The sequence below is a fragment of the Rhea americana genome, unplaced genomic scaffold, assembly GCF_003343005.1.
Source record: "Rhea americana isolate MKP2758 unplaced genomic scaffold, rheAme1 scaffold_1, whole genome shotgun sequence".
In the NCBI taxonomy this organism is placed as follows: domain Eukaryota; kingdom Metazoa; phylum Chordata; class Aves; order Rheiformes; family Rheidae; genus Rhea; species Rhea americana.
The window spans coordinates 13,013,810-13,037,038 of NW_028185038.1; the positions used below are offsets into that span (position 1 = coordinate 13,013,810).

General features: G+C 45.0%; 1 protein-coding gene across 5 annotated transcripts in view; it reads left to right on the forward strand.

The window, feature by feature from the left end:
- Positions 1 to 23,229, forward strand: part of FRMD4A (FERM domain containing 4A) — a 231,164-nt gene that overhangs the window by 80,003 nt on the left and 127,932 nt on the right. For all 5 annotated transcript variants that reach the window (XM_085299106.1, XM_085299098.1, XM_085299090.1 and 2 more), the window contains exon 2: positions 11,973 to 12,038. In XM_085299106.1, the coding sequence (XP_085155232.1) occupies positions 11,973 to 12,038 (66 nt within the window). The remainder of the gene's footprint in view (positions 1 to 11,972; positions 12,039 to 23,229) is intronic.

Genomic DNA, 23,229 nt, shown 5'->3' on the forward strand with positions numbered 1-23,229 from the left:
CACTGCTTTCAGAGTGTGTTTATGTAGGACAAGCCAGCAATGAAAAACTGCTGTGTCAAGTAAGCAGCCCTAAAGTCAGCACAAAATCTGAAGCTGAAACTTTGCTTCTATCCTAGAAAGGGGAACATGGCTCGAGATCTTTGCACGTTTAAAAGTCTGTTTTGTCCTTGATCTGTACAAATGGGATCTCTCCTAGATGTCTCCAGTGASGGTTTTGCAAAGGTGATTGCTATCACAATACACGGCTGACATGCGTGTGTTTGTATACTGCCGGAGCCACTGGAAGCCATCATCTCCCAGTGAAATGGGCACTCAAGAAGACATGGATGGTTTAGGCTACTTGTAACCAGATACAAGGCCTGCTTTGCGCACACACACAAGCCACCACACTGAAGCCCATTGGAAAATAACAAATTGTCAAGGCTTCTTCCACAGCCTCTTGCAGTGTGGAACTTATTTGAAGACTAGAAAAGAGGCAAAAAGTGCTGTCTAAAGTGGTTTGTGCTCCTTGGGAAGCTTTGCAGCCTGGATGAGCTGGTGATGCAGTCATTGAAGGTGCTCAGGTAGAACAGTTTATCCCAATTCCCTGTTTGTCAAGGTTACAGGCTGTCCATATTTGTTATTTTGTGAAGAACCTTGACGCAGAGAGGACTGAGTTTTAGCTTTTGCCTTGAGTCCCTGGAGTCCCTCTGCTGTAACAGGCAAAGAACTTCCAGTGTGGGAAATGCAAAAATCATGGAGTTACTCAGAAGATGAATGGAAGTATAAAAATGCAGGCTGCCTGTCCAAGAGGTTGTGCTTGATCCCATAGGGGCACTAGTCTTCGCTCTGGTCCCTTTGCCTCACCGGACACATAGGTAAACAGCATTGGTATCCAGACACTGGGAGGGCAGATATGATACCCTCTGGGGGTGTCGTGTGCATGCAGACCCCCAGCCCATGCGAGATGTCCCTGTCTTGGAGTCGTGGCTCTGCACCATCCCAGCTTGGCTCTGCCCTACAGTAACTCAGTTCAACATGCWGTTTGTCCCCAAATAAAATGAAGGGAAATAGTAAAGCCAGACTTTTGCAGACAGGGCTTGCTTCTAAAAATATCTGTATCTCTGAGGATAAAYCAGCTGCTTCAGATCTGAATGTAGTCTTCATATCATCTTGTCCTTCCCATGAAACCCCAKCATAAGGACAGTGGCCACTGAACACCAACTCCATCAGTTGCTATAGTTCAYGTACAACTGCTGCAGTTGCCCAGCTGCAGCCTGGGCACCAGACGAAGACCTGGCCCTGAGCATGAGATGTATGTCAAAGTCATTGACTTGCAATAGCTGGAAACATCCCAGTGTCATATTTTTCCACTAGAATAATATCAGTTCTTACTGTGTTATTCAAAAAGAAAAAGAAAAAAACATTTGCATATACAGATCCATGGAAGCACATACAAAAAGATAGAATCTAAGAAACATTTTAATTTTTTTCATGTTCAGAGTGACTTTTCCAAGTGTGTTTTCTATTGTGTATCATATATAACACTGTTCAATGTAATCTATTGACCCACTCAGTTAAGAATATGCGAATGATGCACAGCTCAATGACTTGGCTCAATTGATCAAGGTGATCACAACTTAYACTTCTGCTTCTTAGTGATACAGTAGGTACAATAGACTCAATGAGCACTAAAAGGATACTTTGAGACTTAAATCTTAATTTGCCCTTTAAAAATAATTCACATATACTACTGCTTCTACTGCCTTGGGTCACTATGGTCATTTTCCTATGAACTTACATTGATTTTTTTTCTCYAGCAAACCATACTAGCTTCGGTAGCAAATAAATCATCCTATCCTCCCCTATAACTAAACTAAACCTCTTGCAAATGTTTTCCCAGAAGGCATGGATCTTCTAATGTAATTACCACCCTGTCTACATGCACAAAGGAGTGATGTCTGGAACAGTTCATTGAAAATATGCCATGTTTGAAGTGTGAAAGTGTATAAAAAATTATTTTTTATGTATACTTACAAGAAATTAAAAGTCAGACGTAGGAGAGAGTAACAGACTTTCTAACATCTTTAGAAAAAATAAATAAATACTATGTACTTTAGTTCCACATGGTCTTTATCATGACGATGACTCATGATGCTAGCTGCAGTATACAAGTAGGGATTGAACCAGAAGGTGACCAYGAGTCCCCCCAGAGAGGCCGATGCAACTTATACAAGGTTGTACAGTTCATTATGATTAAAGGGGACCCTTGGTAGATAATTTAGATCCTTTTGCCTTAAACCACACAATGTCTTTTGCACAAAGCAAGCAGAGAGAATATGGAGCTCTTTCCAAGGGACGTGAGACCTCTCCCAAATTRCAGTTTTGGTGAAAACACCATTATGTTCAAAAAGTGTTTAAGCACCTGTCCCAGGACCATACTACTTGTGCTTGTGCAAATATACAGGAGATTCTTCATCCTCTTTTCCTCTCAGTATCCCACTTTATTATTACTGTGGATATTTATTTCTCCGGACCACATTAGGGACTTGTAAGCCAAATAATGGATCACAGTCGTTAGATATACTGTATCAACGCGGAATGAAACAACAGTCCTTGCCCTAAAGGGTTTATGATCTAGAGGATAAGTTTTCCCTTGAGGGAAAAAAAAAGTCACAAAATAAAGTTCTTCACATAGGTTAGCTGGCCGTAGTTAGCTCAGGAGGCGTTCACATGCAACGCAAGCTATCTTGGAATTTAATCTGAAAGCTTGCAGCAAAGGAGTTTCAGCACACRGCACCTCAAGATGCTCCTCAAGGCTTGGTGTAAACCACTCAGTGTCCTCACCATAAGGAGTCACGTGCAGCAGTGCAGCAGGCRGGAGCGGAGCGGCAGCTCTCCCTGTTACCAGGACGTGCAGTTGGCTCCCGGCAGGAGCTGATCTATTAGCTCTATTAGGCAGCACAGGCAAGTCCCACGGGAGAGGATGGAAAGCCTGCCACTTGACTCATTTGAAACTCGCCTGCACAAAAGCACTGGCCAAACGTGCTGCCAGAAACAGCCCTGAGCAGCTGGGCCGCCCCGATCAAACCATTATTTATTAGTTATTCCACGCGTGGCACTTGCCCATCGCCAGGCACGGTCAGCACACGGCACGTGCAGATGGGCGGTAGGAGCAACACACACTTCCTGGGCCAAACAGGAGCCGGGAGCTGCAGGATCACACTTTGAAGCAAGGTTTTAAGGGTTTAAGGGTTCTAGCACCTTCTTAACCTGAAAGATTAGACTGAAGCTGGTGTCCATGTTTAACCGCCTGCCTTACTGACCAGCCAAGTCAAGGYTTATCAAGACAGGAGCAGCACAGTTTTCCCAAGTGCTAATCCGCAAGACTCAGATCTGTGGCCAGTGAATCTTCTAGAGTAAAAAAACATGTATTGAAAACTGAGTCACCTCCTTGGGGTCAGTCTCAGCTCAAGAGCACAGAGGATGCTATGACCAAATGTCTTAAAGCTGCCAGACTCTCTACACTCTATACTCCTGCTTTACAAATAGTGAGTGATACTGCCTGGAAGCGGATACGTTTTTAAACTTACAACCACTTTTTTATAGTCAAGAAAGGGAATGCAAAGAGCTATGTGGGAGAAAAAAGAATTCAACATGCATTGGGAATGCCCTCTTCTTCTGAATCAACATCAAAAGGAAGAAAGGGTCCAAGACGTTCTGGTTTCCTGTGTATTTGAAAAGATTTAGATCTGTATTATTTTTAAGAAAGAAAACAATACGTGACATAAAACAACACAACCTTGCTTCTAGTGAGGAAACCAGCCGGCTCAGGAAAGAACTTTCTTATCTCAGGATATTACTGAAATTAGGCCTCTGAGGCCAACCATTCTCAGAGTAATGATTTAGAAGTCTGTTGGGTAATACCATGGTTGGTTTAAAATGCGGCGTTGGAATTAGATTTAATTCTAACTACATGCTCAAGTACCAAGTGTTTTGAGGTTAAGATGTGGTGTTCTGAGCTTTAAAGTTCGCCTGAGAGTTATTGCTTGATATTGTAAATGGACTTACGGATCGTAGGAGACGGTTTTTCATTTCAGCTCTGAAACAGTAAGCCACTTTAAATGCTTGCTTATGTCACACTGAAATAAAAGGGATTTATGTACATAGCTATGTGCTTTGCTGAATCAGAGCATTTTTGCTGATTGCTGTTTATAGAAAGCGTGAGAAATAACCTGTGCAGATGTTTCTGGGTGATTTGGGAGCCTGAGTAAGGCTGGAAAATGTTGCTTTTAGCTCTCAGGAAGCGAAGATCCCTTCAGCAGGCCAGGAATTCTTTTGTCAGCCCTCAAGACAAAACCGGGAAATTGCCAGGTCACTCAGCTTTTAGCTCTCCTTAACATTTATCCCATCATTCCTCCATCTGCATTCACACAATGGCAAGGCCGTGTCTTTCACAGGGTGCTTCCGCCTTGGCGGACACGAAGGCAGGTGATACATACACATGACACAGATCTTTTCCTCTTGCAAAGTCCACCCTGCTGTGTCTGCTTCACTTCTCGAGGAGGACTCTTGCTTTCTAAGTATTTAAGCTGTTTTCTCCTCTCTTTCTGGCAGCAATTGCTTGCAGAAGCGACTGCAACGCTTGCTGCTGCCTCTTTGCAACATGTCCTGTTGTGCAGATTTCCCATTGAGCACCATCAAGCTCCTCAAAACAGCAGCAGCACTCCCTTCCTGCAGGATAGCAGAGCTGTGCATGTAACTGTGGTTTCAGCAATTTCATCTCCTTCCTCTAATCTGTGGAATAAGGACATCATTGATTTTTCAAGGGCTGGGATAAGGCGACTCACAGGGGAAGCCAAAGGCCTTGCATGTGACATGTTCAACTGGACTTACAAAGCCTGTAGGAAATGTTATGTAATCTTCAGCATTTTGGGGGGGGACCTTCCRCTATTTACTGTGCATGTATTTCACAGAGCTTCTGCACTCTCTCACATAAAGCCATGTTGCATTAGAACCTGGTATCTAGCTATCAGCTATTGCCCTGCTGCTTCTCTTTGCATCTCCACTATCCACTTTGCAAGGTCTCTGCTGAGTCCATGCTTTTGGCTCCAAAGTGTAAGTTGCCACCAAGCTCCCTTCCCAAGAAGGATTTTTCTATTTCTTTGGAAATTTAACATGTCATTTCTCCTCCAGAGGTCTTGCTGGATGATGGCAGATGCCTGAGAATATGGCCAGGAGATACTTCCTAGGGAAAAGTCAGCTGGCTTACAGCTAACTTTTCCCACTCCACATCAACAGCCTTTCAAATGGGAAATGATCATATACACAAATATAAATGGTAGAAGTGTAGTTCATTGGGTTCCTATGCATCACAGTGACCACTGTTTGCACTTTAGTGCTGTCTAATTTCAGAAAGTTCAGACCATGTTATGTGCTGTGTCCCTAACCTTTGCAAATAAGATAGGCAGTATAGACCTATGATTCCTATATTGCCATGAGCCTTATAGACTTATACTTTCTACATTGCCATGAGCCTTAAATCAAATTAAAATAATTTTTCTCTCTCTTGAAAAGAATTACAAAGCAAATTTTCCAATATTGTTTCAGAAAAGATTAATTCACATAAAAGACAAAAATGAGGACCATATTCAAACAACATAGATGATAGTGCTGCAGTCCCTCAGCCTCATGTCCCTCATGACTGTCTCCTCATCCTCAGATGCTCAGGTGTAAGTTAGCCTGTTTAAGTTGGCCCTTTCTGACAAAGAGGGAAAGCAGTGGAAATGTCTGAGCCTGGGGCTTTGAGCCTGAAAAGCAAGTAGGCATGAGCAGTGCTTTAAACTATGCCAAAGCACATGCCAGAACAGGGATTGCAGCATGGTCCCATATCTGGGGTGGGTGAGTCATATTTGTACCAATCAGCATCTCATTCTCTTTCTTCAGGGCTTGTTCCCACTGAGTCACAAAGAAAGGATTTCAAAAATAATTAACAGACGGGGGACAATGTCCACTGGGCAGAGCCTGGCCAGCTTCCTGGCCATCTGGGTGAAGGATACGCTCCTTCTTTCCACTAAGAGCAGCGCTAGCTCTAGCGATGTCCCTCTGCATGCTCCTGGCCCCAGATACCCATGCAGGACTCAGCCACTTGGGTAAACTCTTTGAGCACTGTGTGCAGAGTCATCCTCTTCCTCACCGTAGCCACTGTTGGTATTATTTATTATGTGCGGTTCAAAACCAGCTACTGGGGAAGATGCTCTATGAATACGTGGAATGAAAAAGAAAAATCATCTGGTCCTCCAAGATCTTAGTGTATGAGCGTAAGACAAGAAGCAACAGATGGGTATGAGCAAGCAAAGAAAACAGGACTGGTCACCGTGACAGACAGCCATTTGCAAGGCTGGCCCCAATTCAGTATAGCCAAGTGCTGCTTCATGCACAAAATAAACAGAAACACACTGCTTTTTGCCTCTGTCGCCTTGCAAGCTTAAGAGCTGCCGGGACAAGAAGTCAGTGAGAAGCGGTCAAGTGGGAGCAGCATGTTTAATCTAATAGTTTATTTTAATCGGAGGACTGTCATCGCTTTCTATCTCCTTTCAGTGGATTTGTCCAAAGAGCAGGCAAAATGGCACAGATTTTTGTGTATTCAGTACAGTAATTGCCTCCTATATATGCAGCAATTATTTAGGAAATATTCACCCTCCAATTRTAATTTCTGATCTGAGTCATGGAAGAGTACACTGCATCCTCTTTATTTCTGCAGACACTGGCTAATGAAACGTGCCATGGATATTTATAGAACTGCCATTGTAAATAGCATTTGCCTTTGGTGCCTTTGAGTTATTTAGTATGACGGTGCTTTCACCAAGAGGATTTTTTTCATTTTGAAAGGGAAAGGTTCCCTTTGGAGCCGTTTCTTCCTGTCATCTTTGCTGTTTGTGCTGGACGTAACAGCCCTGCGGACAGTTAGTGATAATTTAGTGGCAAAACGACTTGCATCCAGGGATTAGCTGAGCATGGTGTGGATTTTCGGGCTGTGTCACAGGCAGTTTGTAGGATGCTCCTAGCTAGTGTTTGGGGTTACGGCAAAGGTAAATAGAGAGGAGAGACATCACTAGAATGATTTGTACAAGATTGCAAAGCAACTGTCAGTCTGTCTTTCCTAGGAAACTCTCTATGTAAATATTTGCATAGGAGCCTCCAAATGAGATTTAAATCTGATGTTTCATGYTTTCTTTGTACAAAACAGCTAAGATTCAGAAAAGCCAGCAAGTATCCACAAGAGATATTTCCTTTCTGTAGCAGTCCTATATTCAGAGTGAAGGAGGATATAGCGCAGCCTGTGCCGCCACCGAYGGATCTCATAGCATTTTGCAAAGGATGTCAGCATCATTTCTGCCCATCTTCTAGGTGCAGAAACCAAGGTGCAGAGAGAGCATGTTTTGTGTATGATCACTCTTCAGTCCAGGTCTCCTGAACACTAATCTAGTACCTCAGCCGCACAAGCACATTTTTTCAGCTCTACACATGCCTTATAAGTACCATCTGTGTTAGTGTATTGGAGATATATTATCCCCAGTCTTTATATATCCATGCACATAAATGACATGACTTTTTAAAAGCACTCACGTTCAGTTTTTCAAGCACTCTGGAGTCATGTTGCATGTGTAGGCACTAAAATAAGCAGCAGATTTTCAGAAGAATGTGACGTACTGAACTGTTTTGAAAAAATCTGTTATGTATTTTGGTGCATGATTTCCATCTGAGTTTGTGATAAGTCTGGCCCATGAAGTGCATGTGGTCCATATTCACACATGAAATATGCAGTGCTCTGCCATATGGATGAACTGCTAGCACTAAGGAATTTGTAACACAGTCCCACCTCTTCRCAGTTCATGAGAAGCATCAATAATTTGGGGATAAACAGGGTCGTTGTGGATACAGCATCCTAGCTCCTGTACAGAGGGTGCTCTTGGTCCAAGTACTAAAGCCCATCTTTGGACATGAGAAAACCAAGCAGCACGAGATGAGCAAGAAGCAGGTATGATTGTGGAGCTCATTTAGTCATATTTTRTGCCATAACTTTAAATGTGTAAACGTTAAGTGATGAAAAGTTAAATTCCCATGGCAGTCAATGGAAAAAAATAGGCATGTCTGCTAGGAGAGAAACTCCATTTAGCATGCCCAGGATTAACTGTCTGCCCAGGGTGCATCTTTTTACTTTATGGAGTTAGGGTAGCTGAATATTGCCCTCCAGASGGAAGTTGTGTGTCCTGTGTTGGTACAAGAAGCCATTGTCACTCACCGAGCTCACAGTGAAGCCCAGGAACTCAAGTGACTAGGAGCAAACTCCTACACTGCCGTTCCACATCAAGTGTCCTTATCTTCTGTTAATAGCTCTGCCCATCCCTTCTTCTCTCTTTGCTTGGATGATGATTTTCCATGGTGAAGAGCAGAACATGTCTTTGTGCTTCTTAGCTTTCAGTTCCCCCATGTCCTTCTCTGTGCAAGAACGTCAGGAGCTGAAGAACCTCGTTTTACTTGTTATAGACTCCCTTCATCAAAACTCTGGTGCAGCTGAGGCCCTGTTTCATGACCTTCTGCTCCCACACTCACAACTGTAGGGCTTTGGTGTTGATTTCCCTTTTCCAGTAATGTAGAGATTCCTTGATTTGTCCACCAAGAGCCTGCCACAGCCTTCTCACAGTGCGGCAGAGAGTGCAGAATATCAGATTTGCAAAGTGCCAGAAGCAGCATCTTTCACAGAGACAGACTGTACTAAATCAGTTCCTTCTCACTGTGCCTTGAAATGTTCCTATTTCTTGCTCTGACAAACTAGCCAAGTTTGTATTACTCTGATGACAGAAAAAAAGCACATAGTGTGGGCTCCAGACACCTGGTGGAATAATAAACCAGAAGGGAGGGAGGGAAGAATCATCATGTTTCAGCTTATATCAAGTAGGAAGGCTGTCTTTTATTCCCTTTTTTTCTCTGGAAAGCATTTTTTATTTCAAAGGGAAGTAAAAAGCACTATGACTGGACATCTTGTCTCTAAAAGGAAATACTATAGCAGATTTCCAGCAATGTGTATTATGGCCTCTATCAGTCTATCTATCAGTTCAAGGTGACAGCACAGACAAAACTTGGAGCCTCCTATTCCACAGCCACAGGCTCCTCCTTGGTCCATGCTGGTCCCTGGGGCTGGATTGGTTGCAGTCCTGGGTCCTGGCTATGCAGTGGTGATGCAGCCTCTTCTCTCTCTCAATAACACTTCACTTTATTCTGATGCTCCATGATATTGGCTATTTACATCGRGGATTTCAATAGGAAGCCAAAGCACTAAAAGGATGTAAAACTACAGGTTGGAGAACTATGGAGAGCTAAAGAAGTTCCAYGTGGAAAGCAAGCCCTTTCCTGCAACACTAAAGTAGAAAGTCAAACATTTTGTAAAGTTTTCCCTCTCCCCTTTTCACTTTTTATTTTCTCATTTCCACTTTGGTATAACCAACCAAGTACAATGTGATTGTGCAGGAAAGCTAGACTGTGTTGCTGCCTCTGCCATCACATGTTACTTCTGTGATCAAGTCACTGCTTTATTTTGTGCCTTGGGTATAGTCATAATAAAATCAGAATATCAACACACATTCACTGTCTTTGGGATGTTGCAGATACCTGAAAGTAAGAGGCCTAAAGAGATGTAGAAATAGAGCTTATCACCTCTGAGTTTTCACCTCTCATTTTGGCCATGGCACTGTTTGGTGTGGCATTCAAGGACAGCCCTGCATAGAAAACTTAATGGTTTTCTCTTATTCTGAAAAGGGCAAAATGTTGCAGTTCCCTTCTGCTGAGGCCTCAGATGGCAAGCCTCTTGCATATCTTTACAACTGAGCTGAAAGCCATTTAATATAAACAGAGTTCATAGAGAAAATCTCACTCATCAAGTAACATACCTTATGAGAAGTAATATTTTGTATAATATAACTTACCAGAGGAACCTCTTGTAAGAAGACAATTTATTGCCATRGCAGTAACTGGCTGACATTTATGAGAAGTCTTGTTTTACAAGGCTTTCCTTTGGCTTGAACACCAGTGTTCCAGTTGTGCTTACAGAAAATGAAAAGGAAACCAATATTATTTTGTGTACATGATATTCCAGAGACATACTGCTGTAAGTAACCATGTGGGGAGAGACTGCTTGGACCGCATGGGCTTGTACCTGGCCAAGACTGTAAATCTGAGGCTGGTTACTGTTTGAGAGGAAAAGCTGTTTTTCACTGAAGTTGCCTCATAATAAACTCTCTGTCTCACAAGGCCAGTGGAGGCTTCTTAGCATTGTTGGCACAACTGAATTTTACTTAGGTGAAGAAGCAGGGGCCAGAGCAAGGCTAGGTCTGTCCCAGAAGGAGGGATGTGGGACAGAGCTGGCAACGGCTGGGGTGAAGGTGATGCCGCTGAGGACCTGACCYAGCCATATTCCATGGCAGCAATGGCCAAGCACCAGCTGGGACTTCCAGGGTTCTTGCACAACCCAAGTTGGAGGTAGGAGGACAATCCCTTGTCCTCAACAACATTCCCCCTCACCTGTGCCCATAACTCATCCTGGATCAGAATGTGTCGACAATGTCAAACTGCAGGAGCATGTGATTTTTAACCCACAGGACTCGTGTCTGAAAGCAGAGCTGTCCTTAGTTAACCCTCTGAGCCCAAGTATCCCAGTTCCCGGTAATGCGGCTTTGGATCTGAGAGCCAGCTCAGATGTCATCAGTGGAGAGCAGTGATCGGTGCAGGCAGAAAGGCCCCGTGTGCTGTGATGATAGACTATATCTACCCTGGCAGGCTCCTGAGSAGCCTCTGTTTTGTTTTGGCAGTACTTTAGGACTTGTCTTGGCAAGAAATATCATTGCATTGAGCAGAGATCAGTGTAATGCTCTGGAATGTACCTTGGATGGAAGGTGGAGCGTTCCCCGAAGCTGCCCATCAAGCAGGAGCTGCCAGTGCCTCTGGGGGCTTGGCGCGCATGACGGCACAGGGAGTATGGGCAGCTGGGGGTTTGCCTTTATGCTGCCTAAGTCATGCTGAGGAAGAGATTTCCAAGATCAAAAGAGGCTTAAGAGGTACATATCCCATTAGCAGATAGTGGGATTGCTGTCTTTCTTAGGATTGTTTGGGTGCGTGCTGAGGGGCTTTGCTGAGCTGGAGTTATACCTAACTTATGGTGCTCTGTGCAAGAAAGCAGTCAGGAAAGGCCTTGATTGACTGTAGAGGAGTTTCTTCCAGCCACAGCCCATGGTATTTCTTTCTACTCCAATCTACAGGACCTTGGAAGAAATAGTCTTCTATACATAAAAGTTTTGATAGTGTTGTATCTGCTAACACTTGAAATAAACTATACCAGTATGGAAGCACACCTTYAGAGTAAGATAATAATATCATGAGCAAGTCCTGCGGTATACCTCACGTAGGATGGCCCTCTGATGTGGACAAGCCACAGTGAGTAAGGCCCAAATGAGTATAACTCCAGGGAGAGCCCTATTAGCATTGTGCTTGCAGCCTTTTGAGCTATCTCAGAGATGTCTGAATCATTGCTAAAAAGTACTGAGTTTTCTGGAAACTTGCTTGGATGTTTCCTCTGCTGGCCAAGGCATCTGTGAAGACAGAGGCTGTGGTATAAAATGTCGGGGCCTCTGTGCTGTGAACCATCTCCCTGGCCTCATTCACACTGCGACCACCTTCCTCCCGCAGCTGAATCCAAGCAGACGTCACAAGCCACTCTGTGACAGCTATTGGGGTGGTTTTTACTTTTCTCCTTCCAGSCTTTTCTTTTCCTAGTGCCAAGGAAGGAGGGGAGGGGAGGGGAAAGCAAGTTGAAAATGGTGGAGTGACTGAAAGCCTGGAGCCTGTGCCGGGGAGCCATGCCATGCGCTCGCTGCATGCTCACCCTGCTCGCCAAGTGGGTAGAGTGACTGTCCTGAAGTGTCTCCTCTCTCTTGCAGATGACGGAGGGCCGCAGATGCCAAGTGCACCTYCTTGATGACAGGAAGCTGGAGCTTCTCGTTCAGGTAGGAAACACATGCTCGGCAATGCAACGGCTTGCTACAGCTGTGGGTGCTGCCGGGGGGGAGGAAAGGATTTTCAGTGAGTTTAGGCAGCAACATCGTGCTACAGTCACATGCAGAGCTCAGGGGAAGCAAGAGTCCAGMGCGAGGAGGATCTGCAAGGATGGATCCGCAGGGAGGGCTGGGGGCTAATTTGTGCCGTGATTTGCCTTACACTGTGCCAACACATTCCCAGGCACCAGGGAGATGCAAAAGCAGATCGTATCGCTTGTGACCACGCTACCTTACTACTTAGCTGTTTTCTGAGGCGTTAGTTGCCAGCCCAAAGAACTGTACATCCCTCAGATACCTGCAGCCCATGATTTCGTCTGCTTGCACACTGCTTTTTACTTGTCACCTGAAGTTGCTGATGCGCGTTGTGGGGCAGCTGTCCTTGCTGCTCACCGCTCATCATCACTGGAGGTAGCAGGGCCCCCAGCACAGTGTCTCCCTCACGGAAAAAGCCTGCAGATGGCAGTGGAAAGGGCAGGCAAACACAAACATGTATTAAAATAAGTTTGTGCTCCAGTTTCGTTTTTATTCATTAAAAAAAAAAGGTAAATTAGAAAAAGTTTGAATCTGGTACTGGCAGTGTAATGATGGGGCTCATGGAAGCTCTTTTCTACTGAGCCTTTCTGACAGTGATAGCTCTTCTCTCAGAGATCACCAAAGGGTTAATAGAAAGAATTAGAAGAATGTCCTTTCTTTTACRAATGCTGCTGGGCCTGGCCTCAGGCAGCACAAGAAACAGGAAATGAAACTTCCCATCGCACTTGAATTACCAGCCGCTGGCCGATAAACTTGGGGCAGGCAGGATCTTACTCCAGCAAGCGGCAAAATCTGAATGGGGATTTCTGAAGGCAATCTGAATCACAGGAAATGCATTTCAGCACTGCTTTCTGGAAAGTTGCTTAAAAAACACCATTAGCAAAACGTTAACGATAACATTTTTTCAAGTACTTAGTCATCAAGCGGGCTAAGTCCCTCAGCTTTCAGAGACATTCAGCATACGCTYGCTCTGTACAGACAGGGATTGCCTGAATAGCTGTGAACAAGCCAGGCCAGGGCCTGAAGGAGAACAGTGAAATCTGTGTGACTAATTAGTTTAAGCGAAGCACCGCACCGATGCTGCGGTATCTCTGCCAGGCGAGCATCCCCACGCAGGCTGGTGCCCGGCTCTGCAAAGCTTAGCAGATCACTTGGGGAAGGTCAGGGCTGGTTGCATGTTGCGTCTGTAGGCATGTCCTTAAACACCAACCGTCTTAATCAGAASGGTGCGAGCGAGGCTTGGATTAATATTTCACATAAATGCCATTGAAATTTTTACTAGTTCAATGAAAACAAGTTGGCCACTGGAAAACATCTCTAATAAAATATTGCTCATAATAACCACAGTTTAAAATACACTGGTGGAAATCTATTGGAGCTGACAATCTGACCAGTCTGCTTATTTGGGGTTTTTACTGGTAACATTTTTTGTTACAAGCAAGCTCATGAAAGGAAGCACAGTGAAACTCACAGTTGCGAAGACTGGTTTTGAAAGCTCTGCATCCCTTTCTGAAGCTATTACATGAGTGAGCAGAAACAATATCATGCCATTTTTTTTTAAGTGTTTGATCACACCTTCAATGGGAATTTCCAGTGATCAATATAGGAAGCAAATTGCTCTGTAAATCACACTAACTAGTTTGCAAGTGACCCATAGCTGAATTTTATTTATATAATAAATCGTTTCACTGTTTTCAAATAACGTGTGAATGGGGAAAAGCCAGAAGGTGATTGTGAAAAATTCATGCCCATAAAAAGCAGTAACCTTTGCTACATACAGGCTGACCCAGCTCTTTGAACAGCACCATGCCTGCTTATACGCAGGATTATCCACTGAGGGATCTCAGCTGCTTTTCTGGTTAAATAAGGCTCTTCAAGGTTATTCAGTAAATTGTATTCACAGAGATAGTAAATAGATCGCTTTTGGGTGGAGCGAATGACAGAGGAAGAGGATGTTTGGATTCAAATTGTGCCTRTGCTACTGATCTTTGCAAATGTGGGTGAAACACTTCCAGTCACTAGGTCTCGACTGGTCTGTCTATAAAGCACAGATGAAGCCACCAGCTTTGTGATGGCCTTATGGCTGCCTCTCTGAGCAGAAGCACTCAGCAGAAGAGTGCTGCCCTTGCATGAGTGGTGCTTGCCCCAAGAAGTCTCCTGAGCAACTAAACTCCCTCCAGGAGCAACATGTACTTTGCAAGAGCAAATCCCACCAGCTAGCGCTTATTGTTTGGGGCTTGAGATGAGATTCAAGATAAAAGTTGCTTTGTAAGTTCCAAGTAGCATTATTTTTATGATTACCTTATCTCATAGCTGAACTGAATCAGAAGCTRTAATAAATAAAATGTTCATTCAGTCTGGAGCTTCTGGTTGTGACTTCAAAGTTGTATTTATCTGTAGATATCTTGCCATGAGCTGAAATTGAGGGCTGATTTGCTTAATGTTATATGCCTTGAAAGAGAGTCTTCCACAGCTGTGTTGATCCTTAGCAAACAGATCTGCACTGGCTTGAATTGCTCACGAGCAAGGCTCCCAAAGTGTCATGTGAAATTTGTCCCTTGCCACCAGTCTCAACCTTTCCTAAGCTTCTTCACAGCTAAGTTCACACTCCCATGGCAAGTTTAAAAGTGACTGATTCAGTAGAACTGATTACTCTCCCATGAATGAGGCCAAAATAATACTGTAACTTGGATCTGGTGTTACACAGCCTTGCAGCACTTGTGTGTGTGCGTATATGAAGTGCCTGGGCTGCAGAAGGCTGCTGTTTGAAAGGGAAATGTCTGTATGTTACTGTGGAAAAAAAAGGAGAAGAAGCTCGGCCAGACAGGACTAGCGAGATGTGTGCAACTCCCTTCACATGAGCGCTCTTGGAGTATCTTGAAATTGCTTAAGCCAGTGACTCGGGGGAGAGAAGATGTATTCCTCTCCCACTGCCTCAAGTGCTGCTGCGCAGGAACAGATGCATCTGGGAACAATCAGGGTATTTGCAAAGAGTAGTGTATTAAACAAAATGTACTCCCTTTTTGTCCGCAAATTAGCCATGATCAAACTCATGGGTTTATGAATATGTTGTTCAAAACATATCAATTTATGGTTAATGAGGACCATACCTCAGTCTGTAGGGGGATGGCAAGTGGTAAGTGTGCTCCTGTGGCTGCTTGGAGTAGGCAGGCTTGGCTCTGTGCGACAGCTCGTCCAAAAATTACTGCAATGTTTCGGCACCACAGACTTTCTCCCAAGACTACAAAGACTTCTCAGGCTGGCCACACAGATATCTCCAGTGGGACTCCTCATGCACATATGTTTTGTTTTCATTACTGATCCCCAAAAGTGAGATTCTGGCTCAAAGACAGCATTTATAACCCTTTCTGTGAACGTTGGCTTGCTTCGGTCTTGGCACATAAAGCGAGGGCTTGGAGTTACCACCATGGTGTGAGTGCTCCTGTTTTCAGTCAATCAAATGATCTTGACTAGAGTCTTTTTCTCCTGAGATGAGTGGCTGCAGAATGGTAGAGCAGCAGCAAAGAAAAAAAAAGGCAAAAATACAGACTTTGCAGATAAAAGAAAGCTCACCCCAATGTGTTTTGGAAGATTACTGAAATTTAGAAGGTCTAATCATAAACTAGGCAGAGTATGATCATATGGAAATCTCTTCCTGAGGGTGTGAAACTCAAAGCCTATTTGACTTGGGATTATGAAGAGGAGTCGCATTTGGGATGTGTTTCGTTTAATAAATGCCTGTTGATGCTCTGTTGTGTGTGGCAAGTTTTCATAGGATTTTTTTTTGACAGCATTTTCTTTCTGAGAAGCAGCAGAGCCTGGCTCCTTGGATCTTCTTACACTCTGCTTTTTTCTCATTTCTGTTTCTGTTTGATGCGTGTTTAGTTTCTAATGCAAGTTTTTTAGGAAAGTGTTTGGCTTTATCCAGTTAATCCTTTTCAGCGAGCAAGTCCCCCGTTCCTGCTTCTGGAAAATGGATTTGCTCACATTCCCCTGTCTCAGACTTGCTATCTGTTATATTATTTCCGTGCTGCTGTGTATCATTTGTCTGTTGCACATAAAAGGCTTGCGTTGCTTTATTTGAGCGTTTTACGTAATTGGCAATTCGTTCCTTTTCATGTTGGGTTTTATAAACATTGTTTTTTATGCGCTGGTTGAATCACGGGGCCTGGCTCACTCCTGTCCTTGCTTCTGTGCGGGCTGCCTGCGCCTGTTATCTGACRGCGGTTCCAAAAACTGTCATTGGAAAGTGTTAAGTCTCCTCATTTTTTCTCTCTGGAAGAATTATTACAGAAAAGGAGCTCATCTGAGGCCTATAGTAGAGCTCTCTGTGGGTCTGGAGGGCTCTGAAATTTTGCCTGTAGGAAATAGTGGGCTTTTTGTGTCTAACCTTCCCCCTAAAGTGAGTTTGGAGGAGATAGACAGGGTCAGGCTGCCTCGGGGCAGCTGGATGAGGGACCAAGAGCAGCTGGTGCACAACCGCGTGGGGTCAGCACTGCACTCGTCCTTCGGTGTTTGGGCCGTTAGCCCGCGTGGATGTCTATCTTACCACTTTTTAGCTAACTCCAGCCACTCAAATAGGCCAGGGTAAGTGAAACATGCTGACAGCATTTCTATCTCCCAGCTGCAGCAGAGGCACATCCAAAAACATGTTAATAGTGGTATGTGTACAAGCACTGCCAAAATTATTGAGATGTGCAGAACAYGCTTTTCCAGGCTTTTCACCTTGCACAGTGACTCTGCCTGAGCCATCTAGGAGTCTTTTGGGGGCCAGGACTTGTCTCTGCCGTGCCAACCATGCCTTGTCCTCTTGTCAGAGGGAATGCCTCCCAGCCAGACTGGAAGATGCTGGGAGCTGGGAGCCAGCGCCAGGTGTACGCTGAGGTGCCTCAAGGGCTGGTGACTCACTGTGGGGACGGCTGTCACCAGCTCGGTGGTCCCAGTGGAGATGTGCTCAGAGCACACAGTTGTCCCTCGCACCACCAGACTCGGTCTCTCTCGAGCCAGGCTGAGGCATGGTGGTTACTGGCCTGGGCCAGAAGATGAAGTATTTTTTGGAAGAAATAACTTGCTCAATTATTACCACTAATAATGGTAAGAGGGGAAAATTAAATATTTCCCCCTCTTCAAAAGATGCTGTTACAGTTTTTGTAATCTTTTCAGTATTGCTCATGGTCAGGAAATCTCAGTCAGCTGGGATTTACCTGTGTTTTATGGTCTCACTTTTGTGTTTGAATAGTTGGGGCAGTTACCAGGGCTGACGCAACGAAAATAGTGCAAGTTTTCCTTCAGCCTTGTCTTAGTACTGAGGATGGCACCTACCTGCCCTTGGGGAGAATCTCTGATTTTGGACAGAGGTTTTGTGCGAGGACCACAGCAATACACCCTAGCCTCAAAGCATGATAAAGCAAGCCCCAAGATGGACTAAGTCACTTCTGGGAAGTGACRGGGATCACAGAAAAATAGGTGCCAGCCCTGCACCCTGCCTGCTGCCCTATTGAAAACAGGTGTGGGGTGCCATGCCACGGTCAGGATGGGGCTGAGACCTGGTGGCCTTTTAAAAGGACCAGCTCCGAGACCAATGCAGAAACACAGCCACGCTACCCTGACCATAAATGGAGACATTTGGGTGTCAGCAGCCATCCTGGCAACGTGAAAGAGTCATTGCCATTCCCTGCAGCATTTGCAGGCTCAGCTCCAAAAGTGCTTTTAACCATCGCTGCGGAGGGAAGCAGCACCCAGGCACTCGTCTAGGAGCAAGGAGGCAGGCGGGGGTGAGAAGGTGAGTGCTGCCCTGCTGGCTCCACAGCCAGCAAAGTCCCACTGTGGGGCTGCGACAGCCAGGMCAGGGCTTGCACAGGCACTGCAGGGAGTGAGCACCGAGCTGCTGGTTCTTCTCCATGGATCAGAAGTGGCTGAGGGCAGGTTGGTGGGTTGTCACTAAGGTGATGCATAAGGAATATGTCTCGAGTGTCCAGATGTTTGGGATTGCTCTCCCCACAGGAAGAGCCTGGGGGTTGCTGAAAAACTCTGTACACCCACGACAGAAACAGTGCAGTGAATATATTGCTGGGGCTGCTCATAGGTCTTGCCTTGGAGAGTAAGAGGAGCTGGGATCTTGTCCACATCCCCTCTTCCCACCCAGCCTCTGTGCATCCCCAAAGGGGCAGCCTTATAAAGCCAAGGAAGTGATCCCTCTGCTTAACACAAGGACTCAGCGCTGGCTTCATAGGTATCCTCCAAGTGGCTTTCTGGTTGTRTGTTGATCTGTCACCCCTCTTCAAATAAAAGTGTCCTTCCCATAGGGCAGACAAATAATTAGAGACTAGACTGACCCGAAGTGGAGTTTTCTGGTAGGAAAACCCTTGCACTGAGAAAATGTGCAAATTTTGGATTTAGATCATAATTCAAAATAGGCCAGAGCTGAAAGAGTGTTTGGATCTACATGCTGGAAAGGAGGCTTCATTTTCCCTAACTACAACACTAAGTCTCCTSATTTCAGAAACAAATCCTGATTTACTATAGTGAGAGTAAGACTGTAGTCCAGCTCAGGAAGTATTTGGAAAATTGCAAAGTAGATTTCTGAGAGTCTTTGGCATTAAAAATTACTGAGATCAACAGCTTTGGATTGAGCTGGGAATCTTAGAAGGATCCTGCCAAGCAGTGTCTCAAGCAGGATTTACATCACCAGAATGAACCGTACGATTCCCTCTCAGCAGCCTGTCACTCCTGATAGATTAACTGTGCTCAGTGCTCTCTCTTCTGGGGAACAGACTCCTTCCTGACCTTTTACTAATTCACTTGTCTCCATTTGAGAGTTCTGATTGTCTCTGGTGTAGCAAGCATGACTGTAAATGGGGTAAAAGTACTGCTGGGTTTGGTTGCTKCACAGTGGGAAGTGACAGAAATCACTTCGATAGGGGAGCCTGGCCTCGCAATGCAGTTTGGTGCTCTCGCTGAGCAACCAGTGAGCTACAAGTTAAACGCTTTTCTGCTGAAAAGTTGGCTGCTTAGCAGAAAATAGTGTATTAGGAAAATATGTTTAGCAGTGCTCTGAGGGATACGTGGTGCTGGGAACGTTGTTGGCTTTCCTGATCAGCATGTCTCCTGCAGACACAGTCTCTGCACGATACCTAGATGTTGCCTTAGATCAGATAAATGGACAAATGAAAAATGGAGCAGGAGAGCCAGGTCTGTTCCCAAACCCTGTCTTTTAGCTGGTAAGCTGTAACTGTGTCAAGCTGCTCCACTGACCCTTGATAAACGTTCTCAGAAGGCATCCACTACTGCCATCCACRGCTTACTGAATGTCTGATGTTGGTCTGCAGGACAGTGGCAATGCCTAAGAGGCTCAAGGAGATGCTTGATGGCTGATGGAGACATACAGGAGAATCTAAATGTGTGGAACAAGAGCTGCAGATCACCAGYAAAATGAAGGCAGATAAGAAAACTTCCTTGGATATTAATCCACATAGGTTTGCAGTTTTAGAATTCAGTTCTGAGCTTAGGCTCCCATGAACCAAAAAGCCAACAGAAATTAAGCCTAAAGGGCAGAGTATTTGCTGGGAAGAGCAAAAGAAAGAGCATAAGAACAGAAAAGCGTGGAAGGTTGGGGAGCAAGCAGTTTAGCTTAAGATCTAAGAGGAACTGCAAACAGGGTAATGTGTGTGCACCAACAGGTGGCTAGACAGACCAATTCGGGGGGGGGAAAGATTAACTACAATGGCAAAAGTGAAAAACTCCAGGGTCAGGCTGGAAGGTGAGATGAGCACCTCAAAGGCAGGGCTCAGAAACTGTGGGCAGACAGATCTTTGTGGTGCAGAGCAGCTTAGTGCCAGCACGGCCAGTGAACTGATGATCGCTCACAGTAGCTGGTCCAAGCCCAGTCCCCAGAAGTGCTTCAGCACYGTGGTAGGGCTCCAGGCCCCCACAAGCTCTTGGTATGGTCACCATCTTCACTGGGGATGAAAATGGCCCCTGTGCTACAGGCATCACAGAAAAGACTGCCCTGCTGGAGGAGTCCTAAGGACAGAGACAGACAGGGGAGGCAATGGGGAGCAAGCTAGCAGTCCTGCTAGTTTTTGAGGTTCACCATGAGCAGAATTTGAAAAGGGGCTGCAAAGTAGGGTGCAAAGCATCAAGGCACTGATTAATAGTGATCCCAGATGGACAGGGCACATGGAGACCCTCCAAAGAGAGCCACAGAGAGGGTTCATGCATGTGGCTAAGGTCGTTCTGGTTGAGCAGCTCGAAAGAAACCTAGCCTATGTATAGGTCAAGGCAAGATTGGAAATTAATGAAACCCAGCAGGAATAGCTCAGTTTCTCCAGATTTGTTACTCAGCTGCCTGCGGGAAGGCATGAGTTTGGGAGGAGAATTAGCAGAAGATGGGACAAGTGGAGGCAGGGGGCAATAGCCGTTAGGAGCAAAGTGACCTAGGAGCAGGAGTCAGATGGTTTTAACCAATCTTGCAATAGAGGGAAGAGTATGGTAGAGAAGGACTACTGTAACTTTAGGAGTGATAACTGGTAGAAATCATACTTCCCTGGCATGGCAATGCTGTGCATCCCCCACTCCCCAAACTGCATGCTGATTTTTAAACAGAGTGGAGATCAGGTTTTGTCCTTGTTCTTTCATGCTATGAGATCTCTGCAAGTGAGCTCTGCATGTCTATCATGGGCTGCGTTAGGAGCCTCAGAGAATAAACCCCCAAGGTAACTGCTCAGGGCCTCCTAAGAATAAACAGGGAATGACAATCATTCTCTTCCATGGAGTGACATGAGAGGGTGATTTCCAAGGTCTTGCATAATCAATATCCCTATTATCAGCCTTCCAGAATAAACTAACACAGGCTGGAGAGCTATCCATGAGCTGTTGGGAAGCAGATAAGCTGAAGATATATGTTTATTCATACCGCATATGTTGAGAGTTGGATATTCTTTAGAGCTGGCTAAATATGGGTGAAAATATTCTGTGATTGTTTTTCGGTTGTTCCGTTAAAATTTGTCAGATAGCCTTAGTCTTGAGCAAAGATAGAGCTTTGCAAACTTACTGGGAAAGCTGATGATTCTTCCAGTAAAATATATGACTGGTGTTTCCTTTATCAMAAACCTATAGTGCTGTTGAGAAAGCTCCTCCCTTTCTGATGAGTTAGCTCCYGAAGTTTTGCAGAACAAGCTATTTAGCTTATCCTGGTGACTTCCCACCACATGCACCAATACTGAAATTACACATCCAGTGTCTCACAGATCTGTTATAGAGAAAACSTCTCTGTCACAGTTGCTCGGAGAAAGTCACACAAGTAGTTCAAAAAAGTCACTTTTGTTTCCACCTGGCTCACCTACTCCATGCCTTCAGTGGCGCTATTATTCAYGCCAGAGACAACCTGCGAGCAGATGACAGTGGTGTGAAACACGCTGCTGTCGCTGCCAAGTGCTTCTCCAGTTATGGGCAGCCTTTCGCCCTGTCCCCTCGGCCCTGGCTTGCCTGAACTCCTTGGTGATTCAGTCTGTGTCAGGCAGGGACTGAGGAGCCGGCGGCAAGGTTCATCTCAYTTACCCTGAGACACGTACAGCACTGGCGTCTCCGTCTGCGCTGCTCTTTTGTAGGCAGCGGGGAGAACAGGACACTTCCAGGGCACAGCCGAGCACATCCTAAAACAGATCACCTGAAATGAGTCAATGCTCTAAAGGTGCCCATTTCTCTCCTTGACTACAAAAGGAGTCTCCACAATTAGCTCTTGGATGGATGTTCACGTTGCAGGTGTTTATGCACAGTCAGATCAATGCCTCTTCGGCTCCCCGACTCCCACTCTCACATCCTCCTGAATAGACTAGGAAACTCAAAGAGTAAATTCAGGTAAGAAAATGTTCGATATGGCACAGGACAAAAGCTGCCTCTTGGGAGGTAATGAAAATGGARACAGAAAATTGTTTTTACAGCACAWTCTGAGCGAGTAATTTTGAAAAATAATAATACACRTACTGGATGATTTCAGGAGATATTGAACACCGTGGAACAAAGTAGCTCTGAAAAAAAAGACTAACAAGGTAGCACAGCACATTAGTTTTCAATCCAAAGTAAAAAAAAAAAAAAATGTGTATTTCCAATTTCAGGTAGTGTTTCAGGATGGAGAGATTCCCATTACTGCTGCCATCGGATTGCACGGTATAAATACTAGGTTGACAGTGAATGAGAGATGCCAGACTTGATTGTTTAAGCTACATTACTTGGTTTATAGAAAATTGTTTTCCTTTCCTTTTTAAATATCAGTGAATGCCATTTAGACAGAAGATCTAAACTTACAGCTGAAAGGCTTTTCCTTCTGCACAGTGCAATGAAAACCTTGTCCTGAGGTCTGAGCACTGGCTTTTGGAATATTGCATATAACGAGCAAAACGCATCTTAAACCATTACTGTTTCATTGGGAAATGGTTTTCTTTGCCTTGGGGCAGATAGTTGCAAGAGGTGACAACCTATGGGTGCTCCGGTGGAGTGGCACATCAGGCAGGGAACAACAAGGGYCCCCCTTCCTTAGAAAGCCAGGAAGACACCTCCATATGGCCAAAGGCACTTTGGGGCTCCCCAGTCCTGCCCATCCCACCCTCTCCTTATGCAATCTTTACTTGTTTCAGTTGAGTGACCCAAAGATGTATCAAAGATGATTGTCTCTTTTTTAGGCCCAGTCTCTTTGGAAATGGTGCAAAATGCTATCCCCAGTGATAAAACGTACCTCCATTCCCCCAGCCTTTGCAATATTTCCAGCATGCAGCCTGTCAGTCCTTCTGTCTTTATTTGGGGGAAGTGTCTACTCAAGACACTTGACTAGAAGGGAGATCTCACGTCGAAACGGATTTGTCTCTCTCTTTTGCGGTTTATTTTCCTGAATTCCCTCCTCTTCCCCCAGGGATGTGTTAGTTTGCTGACTGCAGCACTCTTGTGATTTCTCTGCCTGCAGAACAACGTCCTGCTGCAAGCACAGAAAAGCTGCCTGTGGCATTCGTGTGCATGTCCATGTGTGTGTGTCTGTGTCACCCACGATATGGGATGTCATCAGAAAAAACATCAGCTTTTTTAATTTTCGTGACAGAGGAGATGGCTCTTGGCT